The sequence below is a fragment of the Acyrthosiphon pisum genome, chromosome A1 (genome assembly GCF_005508785.2).
Source record: "Acyrthosiphon pisum isolate AL4f chromosome A1, pea_aphid_22Mar2018_4r6ur, whole genome shotgun sequence".
Taxonomy (NCBI): domain Eukaryota; kingdom Metazoa; phylum Arthropoda; class Insecta; order Hemiptera; family Aphididae; genus Acyrthosiphon; species Acyrthosiphon pisum.
The window spans coordinates 25162906-25185522 of NC_042494.1; the positions used below are offsets into that span (position 1 = coordinate 25162906).

Here is a 22617-nt window from a genome sequence, read left to right on the forward strand (position 1 = left end):
TTTACTCAAGGATTGTGGGGTTTGGTTCAAGAAGTATTGTTCACCATTTTTTGAGGTATAAATGTATAATCGAGGGTACTTAATATAGGAAACGCTTTTAATATTGTCATTATACAAATAATTTGTACTAGTAGCAATTTATAGTAAATTAATTAATGCAACCCATATCAAATATAATTTTTTTAATTTGACCCATATGTGTTCGTGTATCATTATGATATATACTGCACAAAAATCGTACGAATATTTTTCAAAACACTAATGTTATTGTAGACATTAAACCTGCAGCAATAGTTACATTCCCTGTAGCATAATATTATTCTAAAATAATACGCATAGAATGTTCAGAAAGTTTATTTGCCATGTTATGTAAATATTATGACGTACTACTATTATACGTTAAAAACAAAGTAATAAAACACTAATGGTACTTACTTCGTTGTAATAAGGACAGTTGGTGCTTTCCTTTACGCTCGTATATTTCTTTACTTCACCAACTTGTACGCAGACGACGGGGTCCATATTCAGACCTGCTAGCTGTCTAGCCTCGATGATGGTTACGCATACTTGAAAGTCTTGAGATTTAAGCGCATTTTGTGTTGCGTTCAGCTGATCTTTATGTTTCAGTGGTCTGAAAATTGTTTATAAATAACAGAAAAAATATTAGGTAAGCTTTCGTTTCACAGACCACACCATGTTTCTTATAGCAATTTACTTTTTCGGTTTAGGTGAGTATTCGGCATTAAGAGAACTAATAGATTCGTTGTCCGAAGATAGGTCACTTGTCTCTGTCGTGTGACCCCGTTGATGAGTAATTCCAGCCGTTTGAGCACTATCGTCGCTGTCCACCAATGCCTCTTTATCTTGTGGAATTCTCTGTTTACCCATTCTCATTAAGCTTTTCACGCCTTTCTTAAAAATTGTACCGCGACTGTAAAATTATAATATAGTAAGAAATCTATGCCAGGTATTATCATTATTATATTAATATGTATGGTATAATTATTGTATTAGTATGACAAAATATTATTAGATATGTATCGTATTCATATGGATAAGACAAATATTAAAATACATTTTATGTGAGTGACTACAATATCTGAAAAATATATACAAAAAATACTTTGACAGATATTCTTACCGGAAATCTAATTTTCAAAACCAAAACAGTACATCCCGACACAATCAATATGAAACTAACTCCGGATCGGAAGAAAGTAGGCAACTATCACACTATATCACTGTATCTCGCGACCAGTCCACCATGTAAAAAACCCACCACAAATCTTCCACACGATTTGGTAGGATCAAACAAAGTAACTTAGCATAATTATATCATAGAACGTAAAAAAACTCCCAGCAGAAAATGCGATTCTCCATGATCAACAACATATGACTCTCCCTAAATCAACGTACACTGGTTGTACTCAACGAGAATACTTGTATATAATAATTGGATGCATTCCACAATAACACCTTATTTTTTTTTATATACTCAGTCAACATTATCATTATGAAATCGTATTATGTCATAGTTTCATTATTACCAAAACCGCTATTTTAAGGGCTACTAGACCTCCCTAATCGGGTACTATGGCAAAACAAGTCAATAAAATTACCAAAGGAGACGTCACTGATTAACTCGCATGAACCTCTGGCTCCAAGAAGCATCAAGATAAGCCTCCGTTTGACATCGAATTTTCACCGATTAACATCTACGTTTCATGGCATTTAATTTCAGACTAAATCCTAACTATCATTATTCAACCAGAGAACAATGGAAAACCATCGTTCTTAACATCATGCTAATATTCAAGACTGATCAACTGTCTTTCAAATTTAAAAACATATATTTCTACAGGCAGGCTATAGAAATAGCACCTTTATATCTCCGGGTACACAAAAAAATTCAAATTGAGTTTGAACTCAAGTATTTGCGGACGACTTTAAGACTATCGCACATGCTGGCCATCTATTATAAGGTATCACTAGCTATAAGACCCAACTCACCACTGTTCCCGTGAACCAGTGGTTCCCAACTGATAGTCCGAAAACTTTCATCCATGGTTCCAATAAATTATGTTAATGTTCATCAACTTTTTGAATTTAAAATTAAAAAATACACAGATATGACGGCATAAACTGTAGCTTTCACATAAATTGATTAAAAAAATTTGGTGACTATCAATAATTAAAATGAGTTTACTTTGTTCACGGGACAGCGCGTTACAAGAGTTTTCAAAAATATCAAAAATTTAATCAACATTACTACTTATAACCAAAGAAAAAAAATTATATATTTTAAACTTAAAAAAAATTAAACGTTTCCAATTATATTATATAATTTTAAATTTATAATGATTTCACTACTAAATTATGGTCAGTAGTGAAAGGGTTGATGAGCAGTTTTAAAATAATATTATTTGATTGTTTTAAAGCGAAAATTACATATAAAACGAGATGGTTAAGTTACGTGTAATTTACTCTGTCATTCAATTTCTCTGAAAAATAGTCAGAACAAAGAGTAATAACAGACTAATAAGTAATAGCATATACTACACATATGTATACAGTACTGTTATTTTGTAATTAAAAAATTAAGCTATCAAATAAGATTACAACTTAGAAATCAAGACAAAAACAATGAGTAAACAATAGGTTGCACATTTTGTAATTTGTGTGCAAAGCGTTAAATTAAAACAATAATATTTTAGTCTGAATTTTGGATTAAATTGTAAAATAATAAAATTAGTATACATTATATTCTAATTTAACAAAATTTAATTATTTTGCAATTAAATTATGAACTTTAGAAGATGGTAGTTAATCAACCTGTGCATTGTTTATTGTTCATTTAAACCAAATTACTATATAAAATTATAGGGATCATTAATAAAATTATTTATATTTACACGCAATATTATATGATATAATATTATGTATAGAACCAACGTTTATAAAAGGAAATAAATTAGTAAAATTAAAATAATATTATATTATATGTAAATTTTTAACTAATCAATCTTATTCAGTTATACTTAGGTACCCATCAACTAGTTTCCTTATAATATTATTGTCATATAGGCCATATAGGAGCTAGGTAGTATACTAAAATAAATGTATACATTTATAATATTTATCTATATGTCTATACTCATCATGTATAATATATTATAAATCATAATTATTGTTGAACCATCAAATGTAAAAATATTTTTAATATGGCAAAATATACGAAGACTGAAAAGTATCTAAATCCAAGTTTTCACAAAGTCTTTTTACATAGGTACTTAGTCCAATGTTAACACGATGTATACGATTAAAATTGACATTATTTATAAATTAAAAAATATTAAAGATTAAAAGTAAAAATAATATTGACTTTTAAAATATTATAAATTAGTATAATATCATAAAATTACTGAATCTAGGTAGGTATATGTTTCCATTCGTTTTTTTTTATGTATGTGCTAGGGAAATTTTAAATCGTGGAATAGTTGAGAAAAACCCATTTTCTAAAACATAACTAAACAACTTGAAGATATCTCAACATTGTATGTATGACGTATAAAAGTAAGTGGTGTCTCACTTGTCTCAAAAGTCTGAACACGGTGTTATAGGTTATGTGATCAAATATGTAATATAAGTGTTTTCTTTGTGCATCAAGTGCATATAATCAAAATATTAACATTTAGGTATATACGAATATAGTAAATTCTATTTGTTATAAAAACTACTTAGTCGGTGTAAAACGTATATATAAAAGTAAATAATATAAATATTATTCGTTTTTAGATTTGAAGTCGAGAGAAAAATATATTGGCTATAGTTAATATTCTAGTTGGAGTCATTCACGGTATAGCGAAATTTCTACTTTTCTTTATTAAATTTGTATTCGATACATTTATCGCAATATAATATAATATAATATAAATTGATATACGAGCCGATGACACAATAATACAAGCTAAATGGCTTCAGATAAAGATCCAATAGCTGTCTTATAACATTTATTCACATAAACACCCTGATATGATCCAATGTGGGAAGTGAAAAAGCACTCAAGTCATCATTTACAACCTTCTATTTATGCCAAGGGATCTCTTAACGATCTTTATGTTCATCGGTCAAACTAAAATATCACAAATTTAATGGATCTTAAGTAAAATATCTAGGCTTAATTTTTGACAAGCGCTTGAGCTGGGCCCCTCGTTTTAAATCTAAACGAAAAGCAGCTAAAACTTGCAGGCTCAACCGACTTCGCCCACTTATCTAATCCACCTGATTATCAACCACCTGCAAACTCGTAATTTATAAAACCTATTATGGTTATACTTATTATACATCGGTCTGGTAATTAAAGTGGAATTCGAGTATAGATCAAGCTAAATTTTTAAATGTCAGGACGCTTAAGACCTCAAAATCTGAATACTAAATCAGCTACCAAAAAGTCATTACCTCTCACTTCACTAAAGAGCACGAAATCACCACAATCAACTAATTAAACTCCTTTTTTCCCGTACTATAGATCCTGACCGAGAATACTAACTTTTGTCTCTTCAAATTAACCTGTTGAATGTATCTTCTGGACGATTACCCTTCTTTCATTCCACCGTTGTAGAACAATTATTATACATTAATTCATCGTCACTAAAATTATTTACTGTATATAGATTGGAATTTTTTTTTAATAAAAATAAGTTATGATTCATGCCTCATACTTATATATACTGTATAAATATAAGACGTTATTGATATTTTATTTCATTGTGTCCGTAAGCTCTATAATATTCGTGTGGTAAATATGATTCAATTCCATTGTCTGGCATGTTCAATGAATGTGATGTAGACATACTTTAAGTTTGTTTAAATGGAAACCTTTTTATTATTTAATAAGAACCGTACGAAAAAGAATAAACTTAAAATATAATGAATAAATTATTAGCAGACGCGTTTCTGTTATGTCACTTTATTTAAATGTTGAACGATATATATCCATCTAAATGGATCACTTTATATCCAAAAGGTTTCCTTTAAGTAATTTGATATCATTACGAAGTTCTTACTCGATGCAATTAAAAAGTTAAGAAAATGACAAAACGTATACAATAACTTAGATGTTAGTATACGAGTTCAAGCTGCGACCTTTAATAATGTGTCTCTGAATACAGTATAATTGTTACAATTATCAAAAAAAAATTATTTATATAGTACTGATTATCTGTAAAATAATACCTATATTATTTACCGATATAACATTGCCAATTAGTAAATCACTAATCCAAATAAAATAAATGTGACCGTATTTATAATTAGGTCTAATCCGTACGAATACGCATCGATAACTATTATATAAAGTTATACAATGTGTTTACAATGGTGCATCCCCTCATCCCATTGTTAATCGACAACGCTGTATAATTTTTACATAAAAAGGAAAAATAATAATAAAAAACACCTGGAGTATGCTCAAAAAATATAGCAAAGTAATAACAAAAAAAACCGCTGTACTATGTATTATAATAATATTATGTACATTTATGCGGCGTGAAATTTTTTTTTTTTATTTTTCAAACCGGCTAAAAACCCTACAAACGGATTTCTAACGAACACGAGATCCTAACGACCCCGTATGTAGCCAGACTAAGTCGTATTGTTGGACACGTCTTTTCACCTCAGCAGTCTGCCACTGAGGCGAAACGGTGGAGACATAGTATTATTGTTGTTTTCACCAATAATAGAAACTTTTGTGATCGTGATATGGACCTCATGGACGTTTCTCGAAAAGCAGTCATGGTTTCCGGAAAAGCCTTGTATCCTTCTGGCCGTAAATATTATATTATAAATGACCGTGCCTCGCGCTCACGGGCTTTTCGTATATTTATATACGATAAGAGGGAATGGGTAAGGGGTGGCTCACCTTTTCCGATCGTTTCCACCGCCGACATCTTTGTCCGAACTAAACGAGCTGTACCGGAACAGCCCTTTCTTGGGCGCGGTCCGACTTCCGCCACCGACTACGACTTCCTTTCCGCCGTTGTTTTCGTTGTCCTGTTGCCGTTCGCCTAACCTTCGGCTATCGGTGAACGTCCTCTCCAGGTTGGCGATGTTTTGTTCGACGTCCAACAGCATCTGCCGCTCGTCCGTCGACTCGGTCGGCGACTCTGGCCGCGAGCTGAACAACGACGGCGTCCGGTTCCGGCTGTCGTTCGTCGAGGAGTATTCAATGTCCAAATCGATGGTGATCTGTAAACAGACATAATAATATTATATAGGTAATTGTATCGAGTGACTTCCATACGCACATCCATAACGGTTGCGAGATAAGGCGAACGTTCGAGGATCGTAATTTATACGTTCACAACAAAACTGAGCGCAGGGTCGCTGGTTTTCGACGTGTATTTTACGAATAAATGTTATCATAAAATTATTACACAAATTATACCTACGCAAGAAGTGTCTCTTAATTTATTGAACAATGCACGTTGTTTAAAACTTAAAAATAATTCTCATGTTTAAATCAGTACTTTTATCGGATTCATAAGAAAATCACTTTAAGTGATAGTGTGATACTATTTTAAGTAGGTACTACTTTTTTGTAAGTACTTATAGGTTATAAAGTGATAACCGATAATTTTACGCCGTAGTGATCATATTATTGATAAAAAAGTAATTTTAGATACGGTAAAATGTTTTGTAACTTGTAAGAGTTTTATTGACAATCTTATTATAAATTTAAAAAGAAGCAGAAATAAGTTATTCGCTTGTTTACAACAAAATGTATTATCTTATAATCAACAAAACTATTAGGAATTATTTTAACATATATTTCCAATGGGTAATTGATAAGACATTAAACGTTTTTTTTATTTTATTCTATATTGCTTATTAATAAATAATAATGAATTAATGTAATTTTAAAATGATAAAATTATGGTAAAATACAGATTAGAAAGGTGGTACAGAATTCAGGATGAAATACACTTTTTTGATTATTTAAACTTCAATGAATATTTTGAGAATGATATTTTCATTTTCAGTACAATATGAATTACGCACGCGTGTCATAACAAAACAGACAAAAGTCAAAAAATTAACAATTCAAAGGATATATGTATGATGTGCTTAGAATTTATTTATAACTTTATTGGATTATAAGCGAAGTAATAATTTGTAACTCATCAGATCATGATGTTTTTGCAATATTTTATATAACTGTTAAAATAGCAATTGATATGGATATCGTCTTGAAACAAAATAGAAATGCTTTGATTTAATAATTTTAAACATTGTTCTATATTTTTTTATATATTTTATTAGGATTTGGACCTTTACAAATGCCAATAACAACTTATTTACTATGCGCAAGTACTAGAATATAACTATCGATTTTTAAAATGCATTTATTTTTTATAACTCGCTTTATTTCAACTAACTCATGAATATTCATTCATTCGTTACGAACAAAATATAAAAAAAAATACTGGTTTTGCAAATATTTAACCTATATGTTGTTCAGGAATTATAGTAAAAAATATTCTAAATTCATAAACGTGTTTAAAATTTAAAAAAAAAGTACACTTACACGCCTATAATATTTTTATTTTATTTGTTTCCAGTATATATAATATTATGCTATAAGCTATAAATCAAATCTTTATATAATATCCATTAACTATTGTAGTTTTTATACGTAGGTACCTACGTATAATATATGTAACTTTCTTCTGATTCATAATATGTTTTGATAAATAGTGATCCTATATTAAATGTGTATAGTAATTTTAATTCTTATAAAATATTTTACAGTCATGATTTTCAAAATGATAATAAATTGTACTTAGGATTTACGAGTATGTCATTAGCTTAGTGAATGAAACTGAAGGTATTTGTGGACTATTAATAATTTAGTAGGTACATAGTACAAGTGTTAAACTTGTAAATATCTTAATTTCGTGAATTTTATTAACTTTAAGACGATAATAAGATAGGTATTTTCATTGTTGAAATAGCTAGTTAGTTAATTTATTTTCTTTACATCTCAAGTCTTTGAAATTTTTTCAAGCGGCGTCTTTGCACGATAGTAATAGTTTCAAATTAAACACGAGCATAATCTTGAAGAACAAATTAATAAATATTAAATATCAATCTTTCTCAGTCGAGTTAAGTTTTAAAGATTCACAAAACAAATAGTGCGTGAGGAGCACCACGGGTAACAAAGTTTACGCACAGCTGGTATTGTATTATTTTGTTTTGTTTTGTGTCTTATAATACACGTTAATCATTTATAAAATCTCAATTATTCAAAACCGTGAAAACGTTATTCAACTTCCTACTTTTTAAAAAATCTGATTAGATAAACTTGCGTATTTTAAAATTAATTTAATTTTAGATACACAAATTTAATGTTACTATCAGAACACTCATCGATAATTTCATTATTTCAATAAACATCGTTATTTTTATTCAGTCTAACTTAAATCAATCCCGTTACAACCTTATAAGAACTTATTTCCATACTTTTCAACATTTTTTTAATAATTCAATAGAAATATTTGTTGTTGTTTTTTCTTTTTTACCTTACCTACGTGAATAATATTTGAAAATACAAATGTAAGTACAGAATTTTGGAGTAAACTTTAAGGCATGGTCAGGTAAAACTAAATATTTAAATAATAAATAATATTGAAAAATAAATAATTTTAAACATAAAATATTTGTATTTAATATTTATCAACATCATTGAGAAATATTTTCTCGTGATACATATAGTATTTCCAAGTTTATTTATTTTTGTAGGTAGGTAGGTAGTTGTTTTTAAAAAAAAATAATGTTTAATTTAATGAATATAAATTATAATATCCAGTTAAGCTATCGCCAGTTAAATAGAGTCCCAACAATTCAACTCTAATGCATAAATATATTTACTGCTATTTAATATTAACAATATTCACGCAGTGTTAGCTATGCACTCAAGAAGGATTTATATTAATAATATCTAAAAGTTCAGATTTTTAGGAGTTTTTTTTTAAATTTTTTTTTCAGTCAGTCTAATATAAAGCTATTTCAGTTACAAGTCTGATTCACACTAGGTGTATGTGTGGAAAATAATACACAAATGTTATTTCGCTTTTTTTATTTCATTTACTTTTTATATAGTCTTGATCAGATTAGATCCTGAGCAGAACGATTATGTATTATTGACTTAAAAAATAAAAACAACATTGTGTTCTTTAAACGATGAATAGTATAAGAAATTTCTTCCATTATTAACTTTGGAGGTGGGTTATAGTAGCAAATTGAATTTAGCTGGTACTTATAATAGGTCAAAATTAAAAACTTCCTATACTTTTCTTAATCTTTGGGAAAAACAAAAAAGAAAATTAGGAGAAAACCAGTTTTTGACCAAAACTGATTTTGTTTTTTTTAAAGTAATCAAAACCAAAAATGTTATCTAAGATACATGCAATATTCACTAAATATTTAGATTAGCATTTTTTATACATTCCAAAATGTTTTGCTTTTTTGAGCTATTTGTACATAGATGTGAGATATTGTCTATGCATCTTAGTTTTTCTTATAAATAATTCTTCTACATCATGAAATTTGAAAAACTATTTCGTAATATTAGGAATTCATAAACTTTCATTTTTATATCTAACATTTGAAAATTGAATACAATATGATTCTTTTAAAAGTTTATCTATTCATAACAATGAAAACAAAGCTTACCAAAAAGTCACGTTCATGTTTAATTAATGTCAAATATTTATAACATTTCACTTGTAAAGTTATATATCACACTAAACGATTTTCTAACTTTGTTGTGATTACAAAACGAGTAGCCTTAGAGCTTGAAAGGTTCACAAAATTTGCCCTGTATTATAGTATTACGTATTTGATAACTTCTAAACATAAATTGGGTACCTACCTACCTCTTGAAATAGTTTTTAAACTAATTTAAGTGCTCTTTTGTCACCTTAAGAGCTTTTTTTGGAGTTGTATGGAACTGCAATAACATAACCCTCATTATAATAAATAATGTTTTATAGTACACGTCTTATGAATTATAATATCATATCAACCGATTATGCTAGGCGAACGTAGACATTATAATATGTTTATATTATGTTTACATACAAATTAATGATCAACCATTGCCGAACAATGAATATTATGTACGGGTTAGTTTTATTTTTGGTAGCGTTATAAATAGCCTCTTAAATTTCTTCAAAAGTAAGCAAAATACACACTACACACTTAACGACCTTCTTTGTTTGAAATATTATATTATCAGTGATTTGTTTAAAATAATATTATTCATAATAATATTTTGTAACAGGCTTAATAGCATGACATTTTTTGTAGAGATAACTTTTTTAAAAAGAAATAAGTAAAACTTTGAAAGTAAATGATGTCGGACATCAAACCATTGAATAAAATAAAATGATTATATATTGATTCCACTTAGATATTTTTTAAAATAATTTGTAAGCTTTCTTGACATAAAAAAAAAAAAAAAGTTAGAATATTAATTTATTCCTATCACATAGAAGGAAAGAAATCATCTGGAAAAAAGATAAAATATTCATAAGAGAACAATATTTAAGACCGTTATATTTCTAAATTTTGATTTATTGCTGGTTAAATAAAATTTATTTTATCAATAAAATTCAGTGTAAGTAATTACTAATCATTTCTCATGAAGCGTATTTACAACTGGACATTGTAACTATTATAATATTAAACGTAATAATACGTATAATATCACACGTCTTATACGATTAATATAAAAAGAATGCATGCTTAATAAGTGCATAATAAAAACCTAACCTATATTATACCAAATATTTAAATATTAAATTTTCATTGACATTATTAATAATAATATTGTTAAAATATTAAAATCAAATATAAAAAAATATGAAACATTTAATTTATATACATTTAAGTGTCCGTATAGTAAACATTTATTTATATTATATATATATATATATATATTATATATATCATAGATAATTAAAATTTCAATAGAAAAAAAATAATTTTTTCATATTTAATATGCAGTATTTTAATATCAATGTAACAAGTCTGTATCTTATTCTCTGATTTTGAAACATAATATGTTATATAATTATTTAAAATAAACCGTTTTGAATAAGTGAGTATCAGCTACGTATTCAGTCTAAAGTTCTCATGTATTATTTATAATTTAAACTTTGGGGAAGCGAACTAAGTTGTCTTAGCAGGATTTTTTTGTTATTTATATTTCCGTAGGTATACAGACACGATTTTAATAGTATTAACATTACTCAGAATCGCAATCATTGGAACAACTTAAATACATAAGTTGATTATATAGATACTTTGATGGTATTCGAACTAATTGGGACCGCACGTTTGGAACTTTGAAAGTTTGGATACTGGGAATTTTTTTCAATATTATATAGTTCATATTTCATATTACATCATATTATATTGATGTACTTCCCAAAGCGGACACCACTCAATAGTGAACGTTTTCTTTGGAATCAACTAAAAACTTTCCAAAATTTGAAGTATTCGAATAATAAACACCTCCGAATATGGCGGACAAAATCTCGGCGACCGAGAGTGTCCGATATTTAGAGTTTCACTGTATACATTTAATGTGTGCATACATATCACGCAAAAACATACATAATATTATATGATATATATTATAATTGACATTATTATTATTAACAATATCGAATTATTTTACACATAAATACATGATTTGGTGTACAAGAACTATTAACATTCGTATACTTAAATTGCATTTATTATTTGTTTGGATAATAGAGAGTTCGTATAATCGAGGTTTTACTGTAATTCTAAAATACTTTTTTTTATTTTTTATTTGTTTTAACATTTATTTAGAAAATATACAATCTGTAAGGTTATTTACAATAGGCATATATGCGGTGTTTATGTGATTTTAACGTGAGTTTACATGATTTTAAGGAAGTACCCAACAGTAGTACTTATGGCTTGAGGGAAACTAAAATACTAAGCAGAATATCGTTTTAAAATATATTGTATGACCATACAATCACCTCCCTAAGCGATTCATATAATGAATTAAACGCGTCACGAACGAAGAATATCCGTATTATTGACTTTTATCAGAGCTGGGATTACATTTGTTTTGTGTGGTTTTTTTTGTGTGGGGATGGGTAATTCACATACGCTATTTCAAAGGAGTCATTTTTAAATGTCCCAGTTATTTAAATAGTGCATTCGTATGAAACAGAAATTCTTAACGATTGTAAGTTGAGCTCGGCTGTTTTTTAGATAAATAACAATAATTAAAAAATACCAGCGTCTGGCTTATATCGAGATGATTCATATGACAAATTCCATTGGATAGCTGCTGTCTATCATAATTTAAATTAAATCTTAATTTAAGTCCAATATTAAGAATTTTGCACCATTATATCACGTTTTCTCTTATTAATTTTGTACAGATTGTAAAAAAAGAATAGATTAACTGATATTATATTTATAAAATAATATAGAAATTCAAATAAACGACTATTATTTTAACAAAATGTAAAGGTTTATTTTTGAAGAACCTAGGTTTCACTGTATATATTTTTAACTTAATGATTAATATAACTTTGTTTTATACAAGTCAGATTAAGACAAAATAAGCGTAGTTTGTTGGTTTATCCTTAAAGGCAAATTTTATAAGTACTTCACTTCAAACAACGAAAATATTTATCGAAGTAACCCATTAAAGTATTATTTTGGCATTTTACAAAAGGTCCAATAAACAATGACATCTAGATTTTTGATTAGAACTTATATACTACATATAATGAAAATAAAGAAAAATAATATGTTTGTAAGAGAATTCTTTAATTATAATTGAAACGTTTGATGTATAATTCAATGTCCTAATTAAGATTTACAACAAAGACATGGTAAACAATAAGTTCTATACTTATCATAAATTGTTGTTTTTTTTTTTTTAATTTCAGGAATACTAACAAGCTTAAAACTTGCATATAATATTTTGTTGAGTTAATGAATTTTTAAATTTGTATTTCGTAAACAAACATAGAATTTACACAATTCCAAGAACAGTAATAAATATGATTAAACATGAAAAAACATGAAAAATACAACCGAATGGTTGAAAATTGTATTTTTCTATCGGCAGACCAAGTCATGTATTAATTCGATATTGTTTTCAATTTCAACATATATTGCTCATTAGAATCATCCTACACAAAAATAATGAGGTGTACGAACAATGTTCTTTGTTATAATTACTTCCTCTTTTACTAAACTTCATTATTTCGCAGTGTAAATGTAGAATATTTCGTATTACTTATATAGTGCTCAGCGTTACTACTTAAAAATAAAATTACTAAAGGAGTCTCTTCTAAGTTCAACTGTTGTAACTTGCAAACAATTGTTAATTCAGCTGATGTATCGTTCTGAAATATATCCTTTTCTCGAGAAAACATAAAATATACATTTAAAAGTTCATATGAGATTTTTATAAGTTTCACTGTAGAGATTTTGAATTAAGGTTTGCCGCGTTCGCTTGCATATATTTACATATTTGTTGGTGGATTATAAAACTTGTAACAAATTAGATTCTTGATGTATATTCCAATTCATAACGATATATTTTTCTAACTGTCTTAACATAATACTTTATAATATTTACATTGTTAATAAAATGGTTTAATAATTATAGTATACACCATACAATAGTATGTAGGTACTAGGTACTATGTAATATGTAATATGTAACACTTATTTGATTACTAGATAGAAGTGTTGGGCAAAACAATTCTACGATTAACCGATGATTACAGTTTATATACATTTAATTTATAATTAATGTTCATAAATTTCATGATTTCATTATTTCATAAAAAATTTGACTATAAAAAAAATGAGCTAGTGAGATTAATCATACATTATGATTAACTATGTATTCATTATCCACGATTAATTTCCCTAATTCATTTTTCATAGTGAAAAGTTATTATTTTTAACATCAATTGTACATCATCTAAATCTATAATAGTAATGGAAAATTCAACGAGTGTATATTTAATTAAATACAATAATATATTTTAGTTATAGATAATATCTTATAGGTAAACTGTAATCATCGCACTGTTTGATCGTGATATGGAATTAAGGTAGGTACTAGGTAAGTATATAGTAATATGGTATTTGGTACAGGTACTTGATTTTTTTTCAATAAATTGTATTCATCTATTTTATTATAGAAGGAGAGGGGTATTTTTTAATTTCTGAATTTTATTTTTATGATTACACAGCTTTGTAAAGACAATTTATACAAGCATATATTGTTAGCTGTAATACCACCCATAACCTATATCATGTTTCAATATTTGTGTCAATTTTATGAACGTACCGATTTACTATTTTTTTTTGTTAAAGCTATGAAATCACAACACCAAAGTAACAAATGATAATAAAAAAACTGTATAATACTTTTGCCGATTCAAAGTAATATATTTTTTACGATTCCTAAGATAATTTTAGTATACCGCTGTACTATGCGTACATCGTGATGTTTGTTACTTTGTTAAAATATTACAGTATTTAGATGATAAATTGACCAATTTACAAGCCGTAAATATACTATTATGTCGATTGTTTTTAATCTATATAGGTTATAAGTATATAACAGTATTATATACCTTGCTATTGGATATAATTTATGAATGTTCAATCATTTTTGAGGCCTGTATGTTAACCACAGTCAACAAAGTTCCCACACAATTTAAACTAATTTTTCAAGAAATAAAAATAAAATATCTATGATATCTTAATTTTCTTTAGTTATAACATTTTGTTCATAAAAACAATAAATGATAATACATGTTACCATCAACTATGTTATGAATCATCATAATCAATGTCAGATAAATGACTATCTATTGAAACCACTATATAGGTACCCTTTAATAGTTAAATCTTTATTCTACACGTTTTACTTAGTTTTTATAGTTTCAATATAGTATGACTAAATATTTCAGCAAAAGTGCAAAACAATACAAGAACTTAAATATCTTACAAATAATGGTTTTTAAAATAAAATTAGAAAATTTAAAAAAAGAATGGGAAAAAAATTTTATAAATCATTTTTAAATTTAGATTCCAATTAAAATGTGTTTATGTAAATAAATGCAACTAATTATAATTCAACAAAATTATAACAAAGTTACAAATTAAAATTGGTGTTTGAGGACAGTAACAAGTCGCTACTATTTAAGGCTATGATTTCATTTCTAGTTAAATTATAAAAAAAAATATATAGGGCCGAGATGAGGTGGCCGAGTGGTCTAAGGCGTCGGTTGTCGTTCGATTCCCGGCCACCGGGTGGCATTTTTCTTCGGGCAAGTCACGGTGTCCGGAGAACAAGTGCCGCCATCCCCTACCCAGGGCATGGCAGATACCTACGGGTGCCCAATCAAAAATTCTGCCAAAACACAACACACACGTGTTCACCCCCTTCCGACATTAAAAACGTTCAAAAAACCAATACAGCTAATGGCCATAGTTGCCAGGCTCAAGATCAAAAAAAAAAAATATATATATATACTAGGTGTATTGGTACCTATATAAATGATACGAGTTGTTATCAGATAAAAACTAAATACAAAATCTATATTCACTGTGCATAATTCATATATAGGTACAATAGTACATATTAATATATTGTTATGTTATAAAATCTTAAAAATAAAAATGTAAATCATAATAATAAACTATTCGGTAGGTAGGTAGGGACATGAGTTCGGACTATTAGAAGAACCCATTGCCGTTACCACTTAATATTCTACACTGACCCAAATGGCCAAATATACGTCAAAGTAGATGAAACTGTTTATGTTCTCATAACACACCCTGCAGTTGTACCTCACGTACACGTAGTGATGTAAGTACCTAGGTCTTTTGAAGATTAATTTAAATCGAAAAATAATAATTTATTTACAGTCTCTCAAGCCACAGGGGCCCTCCTTCCCCAAAAAAAACCCATGTGAACTTAACTGAAAAACATGCATGTATAATGTTTTATTTACATACCCGAGTGTATATATTATTACAGAGGTGATTTAATTATACATTTATATCTATATGTATATGTTGTACAAAAATAAATGAATAAACAAGTTAGTCTCAAATTGTGAACGTTATAATATATTATGATGCTATTTTAAATTCCGATGTGCATAAAATCATTTATAAGTTTTTGTATTTAAGAATGTATTAATAATTATTAATTTATATCATACTCGATGAAATAGTTTCATAGTTATAATTTATTACTTCCGCAAGAAGCCTGAATCGGAGGAAAAGTATTTTTATGTAAATGTACATTTTAACTCTGAAATTAAATATTTAAAATTGTAATTTGTAGCTATTATAGGATATAATGACTGTTAACCTACTGGAATACTGTCCAATAGCTAATAATAAGTATACAGGGATATTAGTGCTACAAGAGAGGTAGTATCGTATACAATTTTAAATTTAAATAAAAAAAAAAAAATAAGGGTATTTAAAATAAAAAATGTGATTTTTATTAAATACTAGCTGGTCTCGTGCACTTCGTTTCCCGGCAATCAATAATAATTATTATTATAGATTCAAAACCCATGACAACCATTTATAAACAACAATTTCCATCGGAAATCTCAAAATTCCTGTTTGAGCACCTCCCGGGGTTGGTCCTCTCCCTTTTTAAATTAGCCTATCTTCTGAAAAGAGGTCTAATCTATATATATATAAATATATCTGATCCCGTGCACTTAGTCTCCCATTAAAAATACCAATGCTATATGAATAATATGTTTTTTTTATAATATAACGATAACCATAACAACAATTTTAAACCAATAATAATTATTATTATAGCTTTGAAACCCAATGCAACCATTTATAAACAAAAATTTCTATCGGAAATCTCAAAATACCTGTTTGAGCACGTCCCGGGGTTGGTCTTCTTCCTTTTTAAATTAGTCCATCTTCTTCCCAGAGATCTAATATATCTATAAATATAAAATTATCTGATCCCGTTCACTTCATTGCCCATTAAAATTGCAAAATCTATATGAATAATATGTTTTACGTGTACTTCGTTGTTCAGCAACCAATAATTGTTATTATAATAATTAATAGCTTCAAAACCCATGGCAACCATTATAAACAAAAATGTCCATGGAAAATATCAAAATCTCTGTTTAAACACTTCCCGGGGTTTGACCTCCCCCTTTTTAAATTAGCCTATCTTCTGCCCAGAGGTCTAATATATCTATAAATATAAAAATATCTGATCCCGTTCACTTCGTTGCCCATTAAAATTTCAAAATCTATATGAATAATATGTTTTACATATCACCATGGCAACCGTTTATATATAAAACATTCCATCGGAAATCTCAAAATAATATATAAATGGTTGCCATGGTAATATGGATACACAGACACGCAGACATACATTCATTTTTATATAGATAAGCAATTAAATGCTTATTTTAAAAATTTAATATTAATGATTGCTTATGAGTAATCTAGACTCAATAATATTTTTTTTTTTCAAATAACCGATGTTTTGCATTATTATGTAATTATTTATTCATTCCATATTCTTGACAATGTTTGGCCCAATACTTCTGTTTAACATGATTTAGTTTTATACTGCGTGTGGGCTATTTGTGTTATTAGAGTAAAACTAATAAAAAAAATTAATCATTCTAATGGTATCTATTATACATTCTGTTTACGAAATGTTGGCATACATCAACGGAATATTTTATTCATATTAGTCCAACTTTGAAAAACGTTTAGATATTATATGTATACCTGTATAACAAAACTATTGAATAAGGACCTATTAAAATATATTATAATCTTCTTTATAACATTATTTAAAGAAATTAAATTATGTAATATTTATAGATTAACCCTGATTACGTAAATTAGTAGTTAGTGGTAATTTATAATATAATAAATTAATATATTGACTATTTTTATAAAATAGAGAAATCTTTATAAAATAATAATTAATATTGCTCACACAATATTACTGTTTTAAAGATTTTTTAAAGACACAAAATAACAAACATAAATTATACTTAAATGTATAGACTTATGTATAACATGCAGAAATATAGTGGATAAATGTATAGAAACAGATAAAATGTTTAATATTAAAAATTAAAAATATTATATATTAAAATATTTAACTAGTTAAATATTTGTATCACCAGACTTCACCCGAGAAAAAATGAACACACCTAACCACAGTAACAATAAAGTTGGAAATAATAGTTCACTCGGAGGAGAATTTGAAACAACTTATAAAAAAAAATCGTTAAATTATTTAAATGACACGCTAAAAACACGTAATCTTTAAATACAACACGACCCCTCCTCTCCCATCCCAGACAAAAAAATAATATTAAAAATCGGGTGACGTGGTTTAACACTCATTTAAACATTTGGAATAACTCTGTGAAAAAACATTGGAAACAAGTTCAATAGTGTCGTCGGAAAATTGATACACAAAACAGGCCTGTTCTTTTATAATATAAAATATATTATATATTATATAATATATAAATAAGGATAACTTAAGTTGATTACAAGGAAATAATCAACATAAATAACCTTCAATACATGGTTCTATTGTATACCAACAATTACGTAGGTACCTATATAATATGATGTCCCGCAAAGATTTACCCATTGCGATATCTCCTGCTATATAATAAATATATCATAAATATGTTTTTGTCACTATACTCATAGAAAGAAGAACTACACTTATTTTATTTTTTTATTTAATTAAATTTTTCAGTAAAAAAGTTTAAAAAGGTATTTTTTTTATTTTTTAAAACAATAATTGTTTTAAAAAATACTAATACTACTATAACTTTTTCAATTATTGAAGATAGCCATTTTATAGAGTTTATTATTGTGAAAACTTTGACTTTTCAACATTTTATTTTAATAATTTTTTTAGTTAAAACGGCAAAAAAACCGGTTTTTGTCCGGACGGCGAGTCCCCCTCTACGGATAATACGGATATCCTCATGGGACACTCTGTATGTATACGGTATATTAATTAATCCTTATAAGGTATTACATCATATGGAAATACCGTAAAATAAAGAGCAATGAATGTTTAAATAATGAGTGGAAATACGATTTATTTAAATTCCTATTTTTATTTTACTTTTGCCAATATATTATGATAATATTACGCATACACAACAATACGTATATTATTGACGAATGTTACATTTTACTGACAGTTGTTAAGCTTGTTACTAGGTTATAGAACCTATAAGGTATAGATTGTATGTTATAAACTTTAATGTTCTATATTAATATTATATAATACCCATAATAATTAATAAGAGGGTTCAAAATTATTCCAATTAAATTATGGATTACTTTTCATATTATAGTAGGTATAACATAATATTATAGTTGATAAAATAAAGTTTGATACTTGTAAAAGTAATAATTATTTAAAATGACATCATAACAATACAATGTTTTTAGAAATTTTTTTTCTGAAGCGGTGTGTACTCAGCGGGACTGCAGCAGAGACTATCTATATAGAGTATCTAATAATGTTTATGATGATAATAATAATATAGATTAAGCTGAACTGTTTCCATATTTCAGGATTTTGATTAATTATATACGATGAATTGAATTTAAATTGGAAATTGTGAGGCATATTGTTTGTATTGTTTCATTAACAAAAAATGCGATTGATTTTAGCTCGTCATAATAATTTTAATTTTAATTTCACTAAATAAATAATTACAATATAATATTATAATTATTATGGGCTTTCGTTTTTTTTTTACTAAAATATAATAATCAGCTAATATTATGACTTAAAATATATTTATTATATTCTTAATTCTATCTTATCGGAGGAAAATGGTCGAGGTTTATTTTTATTTTATCTCGGGGGAAAATGTCGCGTCTCTTTTTTGAAGAAAATGCGGGATTCGGGGTCTGAGTGTTATGGTGAAATCGCGCAAAGTTTTTGGGGGAAATCGTTCGGGAAACCTCTCGAAAACTAACGTAGATATAGGATGGGTACCAGCTTTGATAATGTCCACAGAGCATGTACATACTTATTTATGTATAAAAAGTACAAAACGCGTTGTTGTGCGAACTATGAACGCGATTCGTTTGTCTCTGCCCAGACACGAGCTTGACTGCGCGCACTGAGTGCCACTGACACTTGTCATCCGTATGAGTACCTTCCGCCTGCGTATATATTGTTCCGGTGAAAAAAAAATAAGTACTCTCATCAACTTATGCGCTTACGAGATGATATGTGTCGTACTCGTATTCGCGTCATACAAACCCGTACATGGGTCGGCGGTGGCCATGAGCAGGATATATTGTGTTGATGTATGCGCAATATTAAAGAGACTATACACCTAGCTTATTATATATGGGACGATTTATTTTGCGTGGGACACTCGTTGTTTATAAAGTACTATTGTTTTTGAATGTGTGTTGTCGTTCGGAATCACCATTATTGTTTACATTATTTTTTAAATGGTATAAAACAAATACTGCTAAACTGCCACTTTTTTGCTTTTTCCGACGACCTTAAATTATTCCAAAAAATATCATCAATAAATGACTGTCACTTATTTCAGTCTAGTTGGGACAATCTGATCTTCTACTTAAATTCACTAGGTCTCAACTTCAATGTGGATAAGTGCCAAACTATGTCGTTTACCAGATGTCTGATGACTGATTCATTCCATTCAAATGCATGTTTCTGTGTTGAATGTGAAAGACCTAGGTATTCTCTAGACTTGATTTTCACTCACACATTGAATCATCATCTTGCAGAGATCTCAAAGTACTGGGATTCGTTAAGAGAATAGCATCTGAATTTAAGCTTGAGTCATCAATAAAACTATTATATTGCTCTCAAGTTCGGTCTATTGTTGAATGGATCAGTGCTGTGGGACTCTCATACAACCTCAAACTCCCTCATACTAGAGCACGTCCAAAGACTTTTCCTTTCTTTTGCTTCATATGTACTAAAGATAGATCATGCCCCACATTACTATTTCCCTGTACTCATCGAACTTAAGCTTTCATCACTGGCTGATAGGAGAGCAGCTACTAATTTATCGTTTCTAAACAAATTCTTGGACAGTTCTATAGATGCCCCCACTCTGCTTTCAAATATCAACTTTATAGTACCACATTGTTTCTTCCGTCACTATACTCCTTTCTCGGTGCCGAATTGTACCACAATAATTATGGTTGAAATAACCCCATCGATTGCATAATGCGTATGGCTAATGAACAACCTACCTTTTTGTCATAACTTTGTCTGTAATCTATGTGTTGTAGTGTCTTACTGTTATATTATATCTTTATCTTTATACTAATGCAATATTTTCTAGTCAATTGGGCTCTGCCCGTTATGTATGATAATAAATAAATAAAAATGTTGAGGGTAAATTGATTTAAATCGTGTAACATTTTTTTCAAAAACATTTATACTTCGTAAAATGATGAGTGTTTGACGATAAAAAGATAATCACCCAGCATATATGCATACAAATAAGTATTTCCACTAGCGGGTAGGGATATTGGCCGGCCGGCTGCAAGCTCTGCAGATGTACGCGATTTCCGAGTGATTTTCGTCCCGATGGCGGACGAGTTTGAAACGGCGTTTTGTAATATTAATAATATTATTATGTCGATGCACGTACGCCACTGGATTCACGTGATGGATACGCCAGTCGTCGTAATGCAAATGCCACCGACGTCAAAACAATAATCCTTGTAATGGGGTTTTTTTTCGAATTAATTAATTGCAAATTCCGGGCGTTGGTTTTTCGACGAGCAGTCATCGGATTCAATAATAATATACTATACAAGCACACGCGGTAGGTACCTACATGGGCGCCGATCAAAAAAAAAAAACTGAATTGTAGGTTTTCCGCGTGTGATTATACAGGCGGAATAATCTTATCGAACCTTTTTTTTGTGTAGGTATACATAATATAGTACGTATTACCGCGAGTGGTTAAGTGCATAATATAATATAATATATTATAATATGTGAATGTGTATATGGTGCGCGCATCACACGTAGTTCGACGGTTTTTATATCAATATATAGGTACACTTAGGTATATATATTTTTTCTGATGGTTATTTATACGATCAGTGCTATTTATGTGGCAAAATAAATGAGTGAATTGGTCGTAGAATATAAAAATCTGATTTTTTTTTTTTTAAATCAAGGTAAACAGAGTTTAATATTTATTAAATTTCATGGATACATTTTTTCAGAATCATCAATTCTATTTATTTTTTAAATCGTCTACCTCCATATAAAAGCGTCTTTGACTATGCAATGCATATTTTTTATTTTTCCTTTAGCAGGTATGCTTTTAATAGGTTTTTGTAAAGGGTCGCAGAAACCTAATGGGTATTTATTTTTTTTTTGTCTATTCCTCTCTTCTTATATGTACACACTTTATTATTACGAAAAAAAACAAATAGGTATCTATAACATATTACATACTT

The 22617-nt window shown here is 28.2% G+C and overlaps 1 protein-coding gene across 4 annotated transcripts in view; it reads right to left on the bottom strand.

The window, feature by feature from the left end:
- LOC100159656 (otoferlin) overlaps window positions 1-22617 on the bottom strand; it is a 158687-nt gene that overhangs the window by 34732 nt on the left and 101338 nt on the right. For all 4 annotated transcript variants that reach the window (XM_016807691.2, XM_016807690.2, XM_029486841.1 and 1 more), the window contains 3 exons: window positions 5921-6246; window positions 716-931; window positions 436-631 (listed from right to left, as the gene is read on the bottom strand). In XM_016807691.2, the coding sequence (XP_016663180.1) occupies window positions 436-631; window positions 716-931; window positions 5921-6246 (738 nt within the window). The remainder of the gene's footprint in view (window positions 1-435; window positions 632-715; window positions 932-5920; window positions 6247-22617) is intronic.